At 46.1% G+C, this 18,721-nt stretch overlaps 1 protein-coding gene across 10 annotated transcripts in view; it reads left to right on the forward strand.

Moving 5' to 3' along the window:
• Positions 1-9,001, forward strand: part of ZMYND8 (zinc finger MYND-type containing 8) — a 165,524-nt gene extending 156,523 nt beyond the window's left edge. For 5 of the 10 annotated variants that reach the window (XM_089769693.1, XM_089769698.1, XM_089769697.1 and 2 more), the window contains one exon: positions 1,305-9,001. In XM_089769693.1, the coding sequence (XP_089625819.1) occupies positions 1,305-1,502 (198 nt within the window). In that variant the 3' untranslated portion in view covers positions 1,503-9,001. The remainder of the gene's footprint in view (positions 1-1,304) is intronic. The other 5 variants (XM_089769699.1, XM_075901562.2, XM_075901561.2 and 2 more) reach the window with 2 other exon arrangements.
• The last annotated feature ends 9,720 nt before the right edge of the window (positions 9,002-18,721 follow it).

Here is an 18,721-nt window from a genome sequence, read left to right on the forward strand (position 1 = left end):
AGTATCACTGCAGTCACTTCAGCCTAAGAGTGTCTGATTTCTCTTAAACTTGAGCCTAAGGCATCCTTGGGACATCAGTATTTTTGACCCCTTGTACATTCCTAGAGGGTCATTTTGTGAGTGCGGTGGGAAATTATATTTTTCCTCCATCTTGGCAAAACTATTCCATTTGGAGGGAGAGAAGCAGGATATCCTCCAGGATCGCCCTTCCCCTCCACTCATCCCCAATAAGACCTCACGTTGACTTGACATCTTTCCAGCCATGGGGAACTGGACGTGTCTCTCACCAGGGCCCATCAGTGTTGCTTCTGGTCTGGATGTTTCAATACAATACAAATTCTGGGCTGAGCAATACTGACTGCAGCACTCAGACACTGCTGGATCTACAGTTAAGAGAGCAGCGTGCAAGCATGAAATTCTTCTTGCCATCTACTCTGACAGTGCTCTGCAGGCAAGGGTGAGCAGGTACTTTGATGCAAGGGGCCCCATCACAACATATTCAAGATAAATGTCTATAATAAAGATTGTTTTATCGGCAGGGTTTGTCTAATAGCCATTAGAACAGTAATGCTCTTCTTCCCTGCCAAGTTTTATTAAAGCAACAACTTTATTGGGGGCTGGTCCACTGCAATATCTGCCCGTACCCATTCCCTCACTTCAGTGTAAGCCTCATTGACAATTTTCAAAAATGTTAAAAATAGAAAATATTATGTTGTAAAGTGTTGTGATTCCAACATGATGTCTCATTGAGCTAGTCCTCTAGAGTAGGAAGTATGATGTACTAGAGAATCACTGTTCATTTCTGGTATCATTGGTAACATCTGAAATTAAATCTCCAGGCTTGATATGGTTTCTAAGGGAGTAACTTGTGGTTGAACCTAGTTGAGGAGAGGAAGAGTGTGTGTCTTTACTTGAATGCACAGGTGAAACTGTGGTGAACTATATTGGGCTTCACTGGCTCAGTTGATGTCCGGATGCATTGTTTGTGTACCTTTATCTTGTGGTGTTACGGGGATAAGAGGAGAGTCAGTTACCTAAGGCTTCTGCCATGGAATATTCAATTTTTTTAAATTTAGAATTTCTTTCACATAATTGTTCTACCTGAAACATCATGCTGTGTACATTGATCATGTTCATAATTTGAATTTTGTTTTATTAACAAAAGTAACCTGTGAATTCATTAAGATGCAAATTTTTAACACAACATCCAACATAAATTTCATATTACAATAGTAATAATAAATTAGGTGGAATTTATGTAAAAGCTTAGACTTTTACTGAGGTTACCTGTGCTGTCTCTGCAGATAGCAACAGGTGTGACAAGCAACCAGCCTATAAAACTGGTCCAGGTACCGCAGACCACCACCTATATTCCAACTACTCAACCCACAATTGTAAGTACATCATCATCATTTAAAGTCTGCAATAGAACTGTTCCTGGCATTAAAATACATCAATATTTTTGGGGGTCGTTTCCTGTCTGTTGCTCTATCAGGATATGAATTCACTGGTATCAAGTCTCAATTTGCAGTGCAAAATGTCTTATTTTGCTGTGCAACATTCCATCTTTGTCATGCCTTTCATTTTCATCATTTGGTTATTACAAGAAACTAGGAAAAGCCACTGGGCATATACTTAAGGCACTGACGATAGTCAACTCGTTGCTTGCATTAGAATTTTGACATTATTTACCAGTTTGATTTTGGTTATTTGACCAAGAAATCGTGATAAATATTGCATGTAGTTAATGTACCATCTTTTCCAGTGGTATCCTAAAGAGCTTTATATAATATTGGTATATTAGAGTTAGGGATGTGAAAGGTTAACTGGTAAGCATCACCCTTAACTGCTGTGGACGGGGGCTGCTCCAGACTTGTGGGGCCTGGCATGGTCATAGGCTGCTCCAGGCATCCAGAGCAGCCCCTGTGCACATCTGGCCTGATGCATTCCTGGCAGGGGCTGCTCCAGGTGTTTAACCAGTTCCATGCTTAATGGGTTAACCAATTACATGGGATTTTACATCCCTAATTAGACTCCTAGCCTGAAATGGCAGTAACTATGAAGGCAGATTGCACTGCTAATATGCATTCATCAGCATTCGATCTCAAATGTGGCCTTGGACATCAGGACCTGTGTTACTGAGAGAGGGAATGATGTCTGTGTCCCTGGGATTATACCCACTATTCTTTATCCACTAATATGTGCCAATGGCACTTTGATTTTTTCCCTGTATACTCAACCACAGACAAGACAAAAATGAGCTCCATTTAATGCTTAAAACTCTCTAACACGCCTTAAATTCCAATGTAATGCTCTCTAATGCTGCACTTAGCTCAGTTTCCACACTGAAACCTGAAGTTCTTCAAACTAACAGGGAAAAATGCGTGTGTCTCTCTGACACTTAGCATCATATGTTACCCATTTTTGGGTTGTGAGTTTGAAAGTAAAAGTAACTCAGCCAGTGTTCATATATTTGGCTTAGTTCATTTTTATACTGTGATATTAATGGTTGTTTTGTGTTAGTTATTTTCATACAGTGTTGCACAATCATCACGTCTTATCCATTAATTCTGTCACTCTGGGGATATTCTTGCTGGATGTCATGACTTTAAAAAACAACAACAACCTTCCCAACAGCTAAGTCATTAATCATAATAGAGAGCACTCAGTACCTCTCAAGAAAGTACTTAGAACCATTGCCCTGACAGACTTCCAACACCAGTGAGAAGCCATTATAACTGTTCTAAAATCAGACCTTAGGCATCAGACCAAGTTAGAGAAATGCCGATGCTCCAGTATCCTAAATTGGCCTCTTCAGGCATTCAGGAAATGGTGATAATGTCCACAACTGTCCTACTGAATATGCATGCAGCTTGAGTCAAAAGGAATCTGAAAGTACTAAAAGATTTTAGGACACAGCTACAAACAACTTGTGTGTGTGCTAATATAGCTACATACCTTTTAAATTGTCTAATGCCTGAGCATGCACAAATGTGCAGTTTTGTGGGAACCAGGTAGAGAGGCTTGGCTTAAAAATTGACTGCTCTGAGGAAACAACCACAATGCATTTAAGGAGTCCTAACAAATATCATACCGTGATCAGTAAAACAGGGATTAAAAGTTAGTATTAGTCCCATCTAAACATGTTTTTAAAAGATCCAGATAGCAAAATGAAGTTCCGTACTTTTACTGCTAATAGACAGTTTTCTAGTGCATAAGTCTCAAACTTTTAGTCCGCTGTCCATCCCTAGCCAGAATGATTGCAGAGTCTGGCTCAGGACTCCTGGGGGCAGGCTATTTGTTACCAACCCCCAACCCTTTCCATCATTGCCCTCTCCACCATGATACCCGATTACCAAGGATGTGTCTTTGAGGATCACCGAGGGGCTCTGGCGGAAAGTACAGTGGGTGCAACTGCTGCCAGTATGTGGCACCAGGCTCCCCTGATGATCCCTGAAGTCACGCCTTGGGGATAGAGTTCCAAGAAGGGCAGAGGGCAAGACAGTAGTGGGGCAGGGTGGGGTTTGGGGACCAGTAACGGACCCTCCCTCAGCCTGCTGGGAGTCCCAGGTTGGATTGTGCAAACACTCAGTCCGACGATGGCCTGTGGGCTTGGAGTTGTTCTGGTGACTTTCTCATCTTGATCTACATTTATAAGTTGTCAGCATCCATTAAGAATATGAAAGAACCCACACCTTCTCCAGCATAGCTCTTGTGTTGACATAGAGTGGCTACACAGGAGACCTTACAGTGGCACAGCTGCAGTGGAACAGCTGATACCTAGCATAGGCATAGCCAGTCTCTGTAGCACCAATACAACCTCAGTTTCTTGTTATCTACCAATTGAGTCCTTACTCTGAATGACTTCCAATAAACCCCCATTGCACATCAAAAATCATCCTGATTACTAAATGGCAATAGTCTTGTATTTACTTCGTAAACTTCCATGTTTGTTTTTTTATTCTTCTTTGAATGAAAATAGTGATAAATGGTTAAGTGCTCTAAATCTGTCATCATTCCATTTCTGCAGAAATGTTGTAGCTTCTGCAATGAGTAGACTTTCTCACAAAAGAGATGGTAAATATTTCAATGCTTGCAGTCCTGATTAGCCAAGGATAATAGCAATATTTGCTGAATACCACCAAGTCACTAGTGTAAAACGCTCTATGAAACATTGTGGAGAATGTGCATTTCTTCTTCCATCTTCTCTGTGCAGTTTTATGTCTATGTCAGAAGGAGGACTTGGGCATCTCTTTCAGTTCCCCAAAAACCTGTGCTCCTTGTTTCTTTCCCTTTAAAGCCTTCTGGACAGAAATTGATGTAGGGATGTTAGAGAGTAGTCGAGTGGACTATTCGACTACTTGCTTTCCCCTCCCCTTGCTACCTCTGTATAAGAGGCAGCAAGGGAAGGGAACAGGCGGCAGTGCTGGGGTTAGCTGGCTTAAAAGCCAGTTCCCCCAGCACCATTTCCACAGTGCCATCCCCCCGCTGCCTCCTTTAGAAGCTCCTGTCGGGGGGGGGGGGGGAAATCCCAGCAGGGAGCTGGCTCCCCCCTCACACACACGCCCCCTCCCCACCAAGCAGCCCCTGGCCACTGCGAACAGGGACTGCTGGATTTGGCTCTTGCTGGTCTGGGATTCTGCACCTCTGCATTTTAAATGTAGTAAAAGCCCAGCAGCTCTTAGTAAATTTAAAATGCAGAGCCGCAGCCCAGGTGGCTCCTGGAGCCATCATGAGCTAAGACTGCTCAGTCCCAGATCAAGTCGGCTCCGGGAGCTCCCCCCGCTGCAGTTCTGCAGAGAAGTCTTTATCGACTAATCATGTAGCCAATATAGATTGTATCTATTTACATGAGTAGCCAGATAACCGCAATTTAACATCCTTAAACTCATGCAGTTGCTTGGTCACCAGTTCGGCTCCAGGAGAAGTGTGCCAGAACATACTTTTTACAGATTAGAAGCTGCTGTTATGAGCAAACGGACTTACATGTCTGGAGGAAGGTTAAAGTATAGAGATCTGCTTCTCAGGTCTGCCAGTAATTTGCTGTGAGCTTGAGCAAGTCACTTAACCATTTTGTGCTTCTATATGTCTAGCTTTAGAATAAAATATCTACCAAATAGGGTATTATGAGATTTAATTTGTTAATGTGTGTAAAAGCATTTTGATGCCTTCAGTTGGAATTCATGACAGAACTGCAAAATTTTCTTTACTAAGGTCATGTCTATGCTATGGACCTTACAGCAGCACAGCCATATAGCTACAGCTGTGCCATGGTATGGTTTTCTATGTAGCCACTCTTCGCTGACAAGAGAGCTCTCCTGCTGGCGTAATGAACACCCTCTTCCCTCCCCCCCTCCTTATGGAGCAACATAGTGCTATCCACACCAGTACTTTTGCCCGTGAAACTTATGTTGGCCAAGGGTGCAGGTTTTTTCCATTAAAAAAAATTATACCAACAAGAGAGTTAGTATAGACCAGTGTTTCTCAGCCAGTGGTACAAGTACCCTTAGGGGTACTGGAGAAAAGTCTGAGGGGTACATCAACACAAGTGATATTTGGAGAAAACTGAATTTTTGTTTGAAGTTTTACAGCGCTTTATTATTTTTTGTACTTTTTACACCCAAAAATGTTATTGTCTGCCCGGCTACGATTAAGTTATTTAAACAAATGTGTTGCAATGGTAGAAAAAAAATTTGTGTGTCTGAAAACTGTAGGTACTGGGGATACTTTTTTTTTTTAAAGTGGTACTTTATAAAAAAAAAAGGGTTGAGAAACACTGGTATAGACAATGTGTAAACATGGCAAAAGACAGTTCGCAGTAATAGTAGGGTTTTGTTTTTGTTCTGTGCAAAATAAGCTTGCACTATTATCTACACTATTGTTTTTACGAAAACATATGTTTTTCATTCTCACTTGTGCTTGAGCATATGGGGCAGGGGAGAAATCCTTAGAATCATAGAATCCTAGGGCTGGAAGACACCTCAGGAGGCCATCGTGTCCTGCCCCCTGCCCAAAGCAGGACCAGTCCCTTCCTGGGGAGAATATTATTAATGGAATTGCGAAACCCTAAATGCACTTATAAAGTTGTGTGTTTTGTATTCCAGTTTGAGAAGTCACAAATATGTTTCTCTAAGTAACAAAGGATTTTCACAGCCCCATTCTGTATTAGTTTTGGTAAATGTACACAGAAATGGGCTAACTACTGAGAATTCTTCAAGAACAGACAGAGTACTTATAATAGCCATCGGGACCACCTGTTCCTTTATCTCTGTGTAGCTGTGGTTCTCAGACTGTAGGTTGAGACCCCATAGTAGATTGTGACCTTGTTTTCGTGGGACTGCCAGGGCTGATGTTGGACTTCCTGGAGTCCAGGACTATGTTCCCTGTAAGCTACACAGTTGTGTAACTACCTTCATGACCCTGCACAAGCACTCAAGGCACCCGTGCAAGGAGGAGAGGAGGGCTGCACCTCCTCCAATCTAACATCCAGACAGGTGGCCCGAGGAGGAAGAGCCTGATCCAGGTTCCTCTCCCCCCAGCCCAAACATTACTGCAGCCTGGGTGCCCAGCTTCGGAGCAGTCCCCCCACCTCCGCCAGGGCATTCTGGCCCCAGAGGGGCTCCTCTCCTGAGGCCAGAGAGGCCTGGCTCTGGAGCAGCTCCCCGCCATAATTGAAGCAGCCTGTCCCAGAGGAACTCTTGATCATAGCAGTGTGGACTCAAGAGCCTCCATGTCTTGACCTGGTCCTAGACCTTCTTCCTTCCCCTGCTCCCCTGTCACACTCCTGCACCCCACCCTCAGCCCAGTCCCAGAGAGCCCTTGCACCCCAACCTGGTCTGAGCCCTCATCCCCACCCCAGAGCCTTCACCTCCAGCTGGTGCCCTCACCTTTGTGCCCCAGCTGCAGACCTGAGCCCCCTCTTGCACTCAGAACCCCTTAGCCCCATCCCTGCCGCATAAATGTTGTGTTATCAATATTAAGGCAACTTGTCTCACATCTCCAATAACAGAATTCATTCTGTTCAGGAGTGGGAAAAATTAGAAGGAACACTGATCCAGGGCTGAAGCTTGAGCCCTTCTGCCCAGGTCCAAAGCCCAAGGGTAGAAGCCCTGGGCAACAAGGCTCAGGTTGCAGGACCCCACATCACATACCTGGGGCTGAAGCCTTTTGGTGTTGACTTTGCCCCCTAACCCGGGGCAGTGGAGCTCATGGTTTGCTCTGCCCCTCGCCTGGGACAGTGGGGCTTGAGCAAGCCCAGGCTTTGGTCCCCTCTCCTGGAGTTAGGTAATGTTTTTTGTTGTTGTTGTTGTTGTTTTCAGAAGGGTATCATGGTGCAATGAAGTTTGAGAATCACTGCTGTATATCATAACAGATTATAGGGAAATTGAGGAGATTTTCTGCCTTTAGAACAGCTGCTAAGTCTTGAATAAAAGATCCTATTTCTAGTTTTTCACTAGAAAATGATGGGCTCTATTTCTGTGGTGGTGTGAATGTAACCTTTAACATAACAATATGTGTTTTGCTTGGTTTTAATCCACAGACCATTCCTGTAGTGGTAAGTCCTTCTGCTGGGACAGTGGCAATGAGAACTGGAGTTCAGTATGTTCAGACCACAATGCCAGTCCAAGTACGAAGAGTCTAACTACTAACAAGAAACCCAAGCGACAGTTGGAATAAATAATTAATAAAATCTGTCTAATAGAAATGTGAAAATAAACACAGTTCTTTGGATTAACCTCAAAGGTTCAGACTTTAGCTTTGTATATGTGTACAAAGCATTAACTACACTACATTAATGTAAAGCATTAGCGCTGGCTTTAAAAAGCTGAGGTAAAATCCATGTTAAATCTATGCTTTGGTTGTAAATAATGTACAATTTGTGGATGTCATTAAAGTTAGAGTACCATCTCCTTTTTATATTTGTATTGACTTTAACTTATAAAGAGTGTTTGAAGTTGGTAAAGGAAAGATTAAAATAGCCTTATCACGAATGAACATTGAAAACTGGACTTAAGGAACTGAAGTTCCACAAAATCACTTTCTTTAGTTATCAAGAAAGAATCTGATCATCTTATTTGGGAATAAAAACAATTGAGCACTTTGAAATGGAATTAAAAAAAAATTGTCCAACTAAAGTTGAAAATGTACTTTTTAAAAATTGATTTTATTGGGCAAATTATGAAATTTGCAATCTGTGGGCCTGAAGTACACAAAGAGGGTATTTTTGTTTGTTTTTTACAGTGACCAGACTGTTTGAAATGATATTGTTTACAGGAAACCATTTTAAATTTCATTCAGCTTAACAGCAGTACAGTAGAAAGAATAATACCAACTGTTTAGTAACCTGATTTATGGTCAATAGTATCAGATGTGAGAAAAGTGGAATTTTTTTTCTATGCTTCATAGTTCAGTTTTTTTAAAAATTTGTCTCTAAAAAACTTTGAAATGCTTTTCAAATGGAACAAGAACTTGATTTGGAGAAGACTATGTATCATGAAACATGGGCGAAGGACTTTTGATGCTGGGCTAGAGCATGTATTATTTATATGATGGAATTTACATTTTTATGTAAGCATGAAACAGTACAGTATGAGAGAAAGTAACCCATGAAAATTCTGTCTGTTACACTTATACTGTAGTACCATTTTGTATGTTGTGTAAAACGAAAGCATTGAACAAAGCAAAGGTAATGTATGTATATGAGAAAATTAATTGTATTATATCATTCCAGTACATTTTGTTGTACATTTTAGTCATGTTGATTTCTCCCATTGTTTATAAAAGGATGCGATTTGTACAGTCTCCAGCTAGTTACCCACATTAGAGGAAAAAAAAGTATTAGAAGAAAAAAAAATTGAGAACAGAATATTCGTGAATTGCAGTTGTGTCAAAAATAGCCTAGCTGGCCTTATTTGTGAAGCATAATTGCTTTTAGCATATGGAAGTATTTTTTCACATTTTCTTTGTATAAAATTTGTATTAAACTTAAATATCTTTTTGATTATTGTGTTTCTTTGTGACTGAGACAGGTGACACACTCTATGCTTTGGGTTTCCCCAATTTTTCAGGAATCGTCACAATTTTTTATTAAACAGTTTTAGAAAAATGGTTTGTGGTCCTAGATCTCCAGTTTCCTTCTATCTGGATGAATGTTTATTTCTGGACAATCTCCAGATCATGCAACTGTCCATAGAGTAGGATCTTCAGATTGGTCAAACTGTCAAACCTCTCAATAATTAGGTCTTGCCCAGAACAAGAATAAAGCTATGTTAGCAATTTGTCCACTGAACAAGGGACCAATGTGTACAAAATGTGTAGTCACCTTCATTTTTAAGAGAGGCTCCAGGCCCCAACATTCATTGTTCAAACACCTGGTCACTTTTATCAGGGCTAAGTAGACTGTATCCCTGTGTTTAAAAATGAGAGTGGCTCGTAGGTATATTGTAAAACTCATGGGGGGAGCGGCATTTTAGCAATCAAGCTTTACAGACTTAATGTGTTTACTAGTTGCCAGGTCCCAAAGTAGTATATTAAAAGAGCTGCAGTGAAATTGAATATAATTACTAGAAGCCATCTTACCACCTCATGTTTTTATTGAGGCAATATTTGGTCTCTGTAAATTCCCCGTTTCTTGAGCAATGTTATTACACAAGAATATTAGCTTTCTAGAAAGTGTCTAGTCCTCATGGTCTCAAAGAAAAGCAGTATAAAAAGTGCACCCTAAAGTCTCAAAAACCCGATGGCAAATGTCCAACCCCCCCTTACTATTTTAATAACTAATTATTTTGAAGCCAATCTTGTGTTCTGGGGCTTGCCTCATGATTTTTAATGGCTTAAGATTCAAAATACTTTAAAGTTAGAGAAAGTTACAGAAAGAGGAATGTATTAGCAAGTCAAAGTATATTCTAGCCTCCCACATAGTTTTAAATTAACTTGCTAACACTTTAAATCTACAAACTTCCTTGTCTTCACTAAGATTGTTAGCCCATGTTATTTAATAGGAGGTAGGAGCATACATTTTTTCCTAATGAAGGGTAGGTTTGATTTTTAATGTATTGCACATTATGTTGCCACTTTATTATGCTAATGTGTGAAAGGAGAATGTTGGGCCAGTGTACACTGCAAAGTTGTCTTGGCATAGTTTTGTCTGCCAGGGCAATGAGGAAAAAAAAACACCCTCCCCAGCTGACGTAGTAGTCAACAAAACCCTCACTACACATAACTGTGCTGCCACAGGAATGCTTCTGTCAGAAGCATTGATACCATTTGGGGATGTGGTTTACTATGCCACCAAGAAAAACTCCTTTCTGTTAGTATAGGCTTCACCTGTACTAGGGGGCTCTGCAAGTACAGCTATACCAGCAAAGGATTTGTAGTGTAGACAAGTTCTTAAATGTAAATTTTTAATACATTCATGCATTCTTCACAAAGCTTGTGCAGTCAGGATACTCTGAGACCCCATCATAGTTTTCAGTCCTTCCATGATACACATGTGGAATACTGTGCTTTTAACGTAGGAAAAAACTTCCTAAAACACCATAGTTGATGAGTTAGTGCAGTGTGTAACTTCGGTTTTAATTTACTGTAAATAACTTTTAAAATTAGCCTAAGTTTTTCCTGATTCTCTACTGGAGAATAAAGCTTTGTTACTTACTGTTTGTCCTGGTATACTGCAAGATGCTAGCTAGGCTGCACCCACTTTCCTTAGTGAGATGAGGGGGTGATAAATTTGCGTTGGCTAGAATGACAGTATTGTCAGCATATTTTTAGAGCATGCTAGGAGCCAAAAGAACCTTTCATATTATTAAAGCAGCACTAACAGTGGACATTACACTGAAAACATTCAAATTAAAACTAGTACTGCTAGCAAAGTGTATTACAAGAAAAAGGAGACTTAGTTTGTTAATAATATGGGAACATAAGTATCCAGAGTTCTTCCCTTTTCAAAGTTCTAGCATAGAAAGCAAAGATGCTGACAGTAATTGGAGAAGAATGGTGCAAAACTGAGGACTATATCTAAAGTACAGTTTAGAGACATTGTATTTTCTCTAACATAAATAGCTTTGAGAAAAGCAAATTTGGTAAATGGGGTTCCAAACCAGTCCCTGGCTTTATTACTCCAGGCACCTGTGTCAATAGGAGTTAATTTGCCATCATAATGGGTGTGCGATAAGAACCCAGGTGGATATGTGGAGAGCCCAGGAGCAGAGAAAGCAGTATGGGTAATTCCTAGGTGGGTACTGGTCTATAGAGCTCTGCGTGGATACCAATGTCTACCTAGGGATGTGGATATCGACAGATAGACATCTTGATCCATGGGGTTCCACTTGTTCCTGGAAGTTGGCAGTGCAGTTGTATCAGCCCTGCCACCAGTGGGGCTGTACAGTCCCATACAGGAGATGCCACAGCTGTGAGCAGTACAGCTGCACTGCTGGCATGGGGTGCTGGCTCCCAGGAGCAGCAGGCCTACACCCCTCTTCATTGGCCACAGTGTCTCTTGGGAGTAGAGCCCTGTGGATCAGTGGATACTGATGTCTATCCATGGATATCCATATTGTGGATAGACTGAATGTTTTCACATAGTGCAAGAGGAGACTGAGGTGTGATCAGGGCTGAATTAAGATTATGAGGGGCCTAAGGCTAGTGGGAAGAAAGGGCCTAAGTATGAATTACATATTGCAAGAAAAATGAGGTCATCAAACATTTATGTATATACATATTTACATAAAATTAACATGTTTATTCTACTCTCAGTTCACTCAATTTTTTCCCCCCACTTTAGCTGTGGCAAAGTCATGAATGATGTCATCATAGTTCAAAGACCTGACAAGTTCATTCCCAATACTCGGGGGACAAACCACTGAGATGATCTTGTCATGGTGAATCAGAGGACATTTTTGACCCTTAGAAGAGAAAAGGAGCGTTCTCCACTATAGTTAGTGATTATCAGTGACAAATACAGCTCTAGTGCAGTTTCAACATTTGGGAAACATTTGTCACATTGGATTCAGTGATAACTTGGTACATCCAAATAGATAAGCTTTTGTCATCTTTTCTCTCTGTATCTGAGAATGATATAAATCCAACACATTGAATACATCCTTTAGTAAAATCTAACTGGGAGATCATCTGGGTACTTCTGACAGATGTTTGCTAAGACCCTGGGCTCTATGTGGGGACTGGCTACCACCTAAGTATTGGGTAATTGACTAATCAAATAGTCCCCAGCTGATCCTGGGCTCCACGCAGAACTGCCACTTTGAAACACCACATGCCGCCTGGGGACACCTCAGCTAGCCCCAGGCTGCACACTGCTTTTCAAAGCCACAGCACCATGTGGAACCCAGGGTCTGGCCCTAGGCTGCAAGCCCCTCTTCTCCCCTCTCCTCCCGCCCTGCCCTTGCCTCTATTTGATAGAGGCAGCAAGGAGGGTGGGGGAAGCGACTAACCGATAAGCATTTGCTTATCGGATAGTTGACTAGTCCTTTATATCCCTTTTGGCTTTTGGTTAATGTGGGAGCTAGAGAGCCAGGAGGATCTACTACAGTGTCCTGTCTGTAGCCAACAGCCTTAAGTGCATTTCCTCTGTATTCATTAGCTCTGCCATCTGCTTCTTCCTTCATTTTACATTGTGGAAGACAGACCCTGCTTCTCCCCCACCAATCACCTTTAAAGTGTTCACCAGTGAGGAAAGTGAGTGAAATTCTGCTTATCCAGTTGTGAAAAAGCAGAAGGGACCTAAATCTATTCTTGTGCAAAAATCTGTTCTCCTGGGCCCTCTCCTGAAGTCAATAAGGCTATAAAAGTGTAACTGTTCCCAGGAATTGGCCTTTAGTCTCATTCCCTCCTCAAATCACAATCATTCTATGCTTACCCAACATTTTCCATTTAGGAAAAAAGTTAAGAGTTGGGACAGAAAAAAAGATTAACTTCAGCTTTTGAATTTTGGAATGAAACCAGAGGTGAAAGTAAGGCGGTTCACCCAGTGTGCCAATGAAGTAACAGCCAGATGGGGTGCTCTGCTGCAGGAGGAGATGGGTGTGCTCCCAGCTGGGCTTCTGGAGCTCTCCTGTGGGCTGTGCCCCACACCAGACCAGGTTTGCCTGAGAAGCCCCGTCCCCTGGCACCATTAAGGAAGGGCAAAAGGGGCTGAAGCCCCCTGCCCTTTCCTACCAATGCTGCCTGTTTCTTGCTATTCCCCTTCCATCACTGTCACAGGGTGAGAGGGAACTCCTTTTAAGCCACAGAAAGCTGCTTTGCCTTGTCTTTTTTGTTGGTAAGAGAGCTCCAGGCTCCAGCTGTGAGAGCAAATTCACTCCCTCTCCCAAACACACACACTCAGCCCAGCTCTTCCTGCTACCTGAACAGGAGGGCCTAAACAATGGAATGACCTAATGATTAATCTGGCCTTGGGTATGGTACACTGCTAAAATTGCAGTGGTTCATACATTTCTCATTTAAAATTATATGGAATGGTCCCCAATAATTGGGCAGCTGGTGACCTGGTCGATATACAGGCAGTCCCCGACTTACGCGGATCCGACTTATGTCGGATCCGCACTTAAGAACGGGGCTTTCTCGCCCCGGAGGTCGAGGTAGCGGATTGCTACCTGCGAGCTCCGGGGGAGAAAGCCCCGTTCGTAAGCTGCTCGGGTGCCCCTGGTCTGCTGGAGACCGTCTCCAGCAGACCAGGGGCACTGGGCGGGTTCCCGCGCTTCTGAGGCTTTGCCAGAGCAAAGCCTCAGAAGCGCGGGAACCCGCCGCTGCTGCCGCTTGAGTCCCGGTGCCTGTGGTCTGCTGGGGACGGTCCCCAGCAGACCACAGGCACCGGACTCAAGCGGCAGCAGCGGCGGTTCTGCGCGCTTCTGAGGCTTTGCTCTGCCAAAGCCTCAGAAGCGCGGGAACCCGCCCGCGGCTGCCGCTTGAGTCCCGGTGCCTGTGGTCTGCTGGGGACTGTCCCCAGCAGACCACAGGCACCGGGACTGAAGCCGCAGCCGCGGGGGGTCCCGCGCCTCTGAGACTTTGCCAGAGCAAAGCCTCAGAGGCGCGGCACCCCGCTGCCGCTGCGGCTCTGCTCCCGGTGTCCCTGGTCTGCTGGGGGGGGAGGGAGCGCGGCTAGTGTGCCCCCCCCCCCCAGCAGACCAGGCTTTTTTTTTGGACCCTGGGGCAGAGCAGCTGGGGCGCTGCCGATTGGTCCTGCAGCGCCCGCTCTGGGCACTACTGGACCAACCCGGCAGCACCCCAGCTGCTCTGCCCCAGGTCCTGATTCAGCCGCTGCTGGTCAGTTTCAGCAGTGGCTGAATCAGGACGCCTGGGGCAGACCAGCTGGGGTGCTGCTGGGTTGGTCCAGTAGCGCCCAGGAGCGGTGCTACTGGAGCAACCCAGCAGCACCCCAGCTGCTCTGCCCCAGGCGTCCCCAAGTCAGCCGCTGCTGAAACTGACCAGCGCTGACTACAGGAAGCCCGAGCAGAGTTGCTCTGCCCCAGGCTTCCTGGAATCAGCTTCAGCAGCAGCTGACTTGGGGACGCCTGGGGTTCTTAAGTTGATTCTGTATGTAAGTCAGAACTGGCGGTCAGTTTCAGCAGCGGCTGAATCTGGATGCCAGTTCCGACTTACATACAGATTCAACTAAGAACAAACCTACAGTCCCTATCTTGTATGTAACCCGGGGACTGCCTGTAGTTTACTTAAATTCCCACATAAATTCAATTTGTGGTATAACATCTCCACACTGCTGGTGAGCTTTACTCCAGAAGTGGATGCATTTCAATACCTACCAGTATGGTTTGTTCAATCACCCGCAAGCCTCCCATGTCAGTTAAAATAAGAAGACAAAGTGTGTGACATCAAAAACAGTCAACCAGAATTTTTGTTTCCAGTATTTACTTTCCGTGTGCTTTTAAGGCACAGCTGCAGTGACTGGGCACTTCTGCACATAGAATGAGCATCCTTTAGCTATGTGGTATGCATTCTCTTATTGTGATGGGCACCAGGTGGCTTCATTAAACAACTGTCCATTAGCTAGAGAGCCAGTGGCAATTCCTGGCAGGGGACTCAAACCTTCATCCCCAGTAGCTGGAATGCCGTATCATCATTCACAAAACCCAGGATTAGGTTAGCCAGAAGGTGCCTCTGAATACAGCTGCTTTCCTCCACCTAGCAGTGGCTCCACCCTCTTCCTCCTCTACTCCTGATCTGCAGCAGCTGCAGTTTGAAGCAGCATCTATACATGTCCTGCTGCACATTGGCCCCTCTCCTGCCTGGCTCTGCTTCCCTACCAAGAGATTCATGTTGCCCCCCACATTTCCAGAGGCTGATACACACCAGATGTGAGGCAGGAAAGCCTGAGGCAGACCCTGTGTGCCCTATCAGTTTTTCCCTACACTCCTGCCTGTGGATACAGCTGCTCCTTTGAGCCAAGACCATGTTCCCCGGTCCCTTGCACATACTGTCCTCTAAAAGGAGCACTGCCCCTAGGATTGCCAGATGTCCAGTTTATGATGGGAACTGAGAGGTGTAGAGAGGGTGTTATGTGCCCAGGGGCAGAGGAAAAATTTGCACACACACCCCCGCCTCGAACCTGGCTGAGGCCTACCCTGGGAGGGGGGGTGCTTGTACCACCAGTGGAGATGGAGAAGGGTTGGGCTGGGGGGTGGGGAGGAGGTTCCAGCCTGTAGTGGTGGGCGGAGGAGGAGCAGGCAAGCCAAGGGATGACAGGGAGAGCGGAGGGGGACTAAGTTGGCGCCCCTTCCCCCCCCAATATGGTACCAAGGGGCAACTGCCTTTCCCCACCTCCCTCTTTGCTACACCATTGCAGGAACTCCAAGTCAAAAAGGGACCCTGGCGCTGCAGTTCCGAGAAGCAGCCAGCATGTCCAGTTTGTAGATTAGTGATAGAAATGTAGCCGTGTTAGTCTGGTGTAGCTGAAACAAAAAACAGGACTAAGTAGTCCTGTTTTTTGTTTCAGTTTCTAGATGTGGGAGCAACCACAGGGACTCTGCATGCCTCCCACCCCAGTGCTAACTCCATAGCTCCCATTGGCTGTGAACCATGCCCAGTGGAAGATGCAGAGGCAGCAGCCGCTACAGGTGTGGACAGCCGACAGAGCCACCTGGCCCCTCTACCTAAGAGCCAGACATGCCAGCCAGGTCGGGTGGCAGCCTGAAGTAAGCACTGCCCAGCTGGTGCTTTCCCCTAAACCCTCCCCCACACCTCTTCCCCCACTGACAACCCCTGGGCTACGTCTACACTGGCATGATTTTCCGGAAATGCTTTTAACGGAAAAGTTTTCTGTTAAAAGCATTTTCGGAAAAGCGCGTCTAGATTGGCCATGGACGCTTTTCCGCAAAAGCACTTTTTGCGGAAAAGCGTCCGTGGCCAATCTAGACGTGCTTTTCCGCAAAAAAGCCCCACTCTCCATTTTCGCGATTGGGGCTTTTTTGCGGAAAACAAATCTCTGCTGTCTACACTGGCCCTTTTGCGCAAAAGTTTTTCGGAAAAAGACTTTTGCCCGAACGGGAGCAGCGTAGTATTTCTGCAAGCACACTGACAATCTTACATGAGATCGTCAGCGCTTTTCCGGAAATTCAAGCGGCCAGTGTAGACAGCTGGCAAGTTTTTCCCCAAAAGCAGATGATTTTGCGGAAAAACTGGCCAGTCTAGACACAGCCCTGGAGCATCCAACCGCCCTCAGCTCCTCCCGCACACCAGCCTCATTCACGCTCTCTTGCCCCCTCTTCTGGCTTCAGCAGCTGAGGAAGTGAGTGAAGCGTCCTCTCCACTACGCGAATACACGTGAGAGTCTGTTCAGTGCCATGACCCCCTGCCGCAGCCGGGCGCCGCCTTCCGCACACGGAGCCCCGCGTGGCTGACCCCAGCCAGACCCCTCAGCCCGCCTCAGCCCGGTAAAAACGGGGGGGGGGGGGGGGCGGGGCGTTGCGATGGCGCCATTAGGCGCGGCACAAGCACAAAGGCGCCCCTGAGGGGCGATGCCGGTTCGTGGGGGGGGGGTGGTGGCTCCCACCGCAGCGCCCGTCACACTGAATGGGGGAGGGGCTGGGCTTGAACACACGCCCCCGCACTGCCCTGAGCCCCTCGCGCGGAGCGGCCAGGGGTGCCTGGCAACGCGGGGGGAGGGGCAAAGCGCGGACCCCTCCCGCCCGTTGGGCTCCACGCGGGGTCATGAGGCGCAGGCGGACGGGGGGGGGGGGGGGCGATGACGGTTAAAAAATGCGTGGGGGGGCATGATTGACGGACGGGGGGAGGGGCGAGCTGAGCTCTACCCATTAACGTCCGTTGCCTGCAGCAGGCCCAGTCTAGGCTCCCTGCAGCGCGGGGCCCCGGGCGGCGGTTGGGGAGGGCCCCTCGCTGCTGGCGCCCCGCTCCCTCAGGCCGGGTGGGGCGTGTATGTCGCAGGGCAGGGTGAACGATGGAGATTTGTTGCCATCATGTGGTTAAATGTGGGAACTAAGTTGCTGTGACGTACAGTAGTGCCGCCCCCCCCCCCCCCAGAAACCTCCGCGCTAGAGCTGGAAGGCCTCAGTCTAGCATCCCTGGGGTAAGCCTAGGGGGCTGCCTTTGCCCCCCCCCCTTTTTTTTTTGCAAACCCTTAGTAATCGCAAAAGGAACAATTGTGTATAGCAGCCGTGCTCTGACTTACCAGCCTGTACAGATTAGTCACATGCTGGTGATGAGCCATGGTTTGGTTTCACATAATGAAAGCAGAGCGGGTTCAGCTCGGGATTACATTTTCATTGCATGACGAGCGGCTTGTGGGCAGCGCGTTTATCGAACACGAGGGCTGCGTCTAGCCTGGCATGATTTTGTGCACATACTTTTAAGGGAAAAGTTTTTCCGTTAAAAGTATTTGCGCAAGAGAGTGTCTATACTGGCATGTGCCTTTGTGCAAAAGCATCCGTGCCAATGTAGACGCTCTCTTGCGCAAGAAAGCTCCGATGGCCATTTTAGCCATCAGGCTTTCTTGCGCAAGAAATTAACGTTGCCTGTCTACACTGGCCTCTTGCGCAAGAGGGCTTATCCCTGAGCGGGAGCGTCAAAATATTTGCGCAAGAACCACTGATTTTGCACATTACAAAGTCAGTGTTCTTGCACTACTACTCTCTGCCAGTGTAGACAGGTGGCAAGATTTTGCGCAAAAGCATTTGCTTTTGCACAAAATCATGCCACTCTAGACACAGCCTAAGGGGCTGTGCCCCCTGCTCACTACGCTCACCATCCCCCCTCTCTCTGGGGGTAGGTGTCTGGCCCAGAGGAAAGGGGGCAGGAACAGGCTGGGGGGGGGGGAATATGGGGTCTAGGTGGAAGGGATGAGGAGGGGTTGGATTTGGATTGTGGAGAGGATCCAGCATGGCCCTGGGCAAGGACAGGCTCAGATGCCAGAGGGGACCCAACCCCAGCAGCTCCTCCCCAGCAGCGCAGCCCCCCCAGGGCGTGAAGTGGGAGCTAGAGCTGGAGCAGCCCATGCCTGGAGGGGACAGCACCGAGGGTGGCCACAACAAGCACCTGAGGACAGAGGTGGAGGTGGGCAGTTATATGAGGATGCTGCTGACATGATGACATCACTCTCCATCATCCCACAGGGGAAAAAAAAGTATATATAGAGAGAGATTTCTTGTTTTGGTGTGTATTGTCCAATTTATATACAATTCAAGTACATTTGCTTGGCATAATATGGTACCCAAAGTGCTTATTTGCTGCTTAA

This window comes from Pelodiscus sinensis, chromosome 17 (assembly GCF_052426305.1).
Source record: "Pelodiscus sinensis isolate ZL-2025 chromosome 17, ASM5242630v1, whole genome shotgun sequence".
NCBI lineage: Eukaryota > Metazoa > Chordata > Testudines > Trionychidae > Pelodiscus > Pelodiscus sinensis.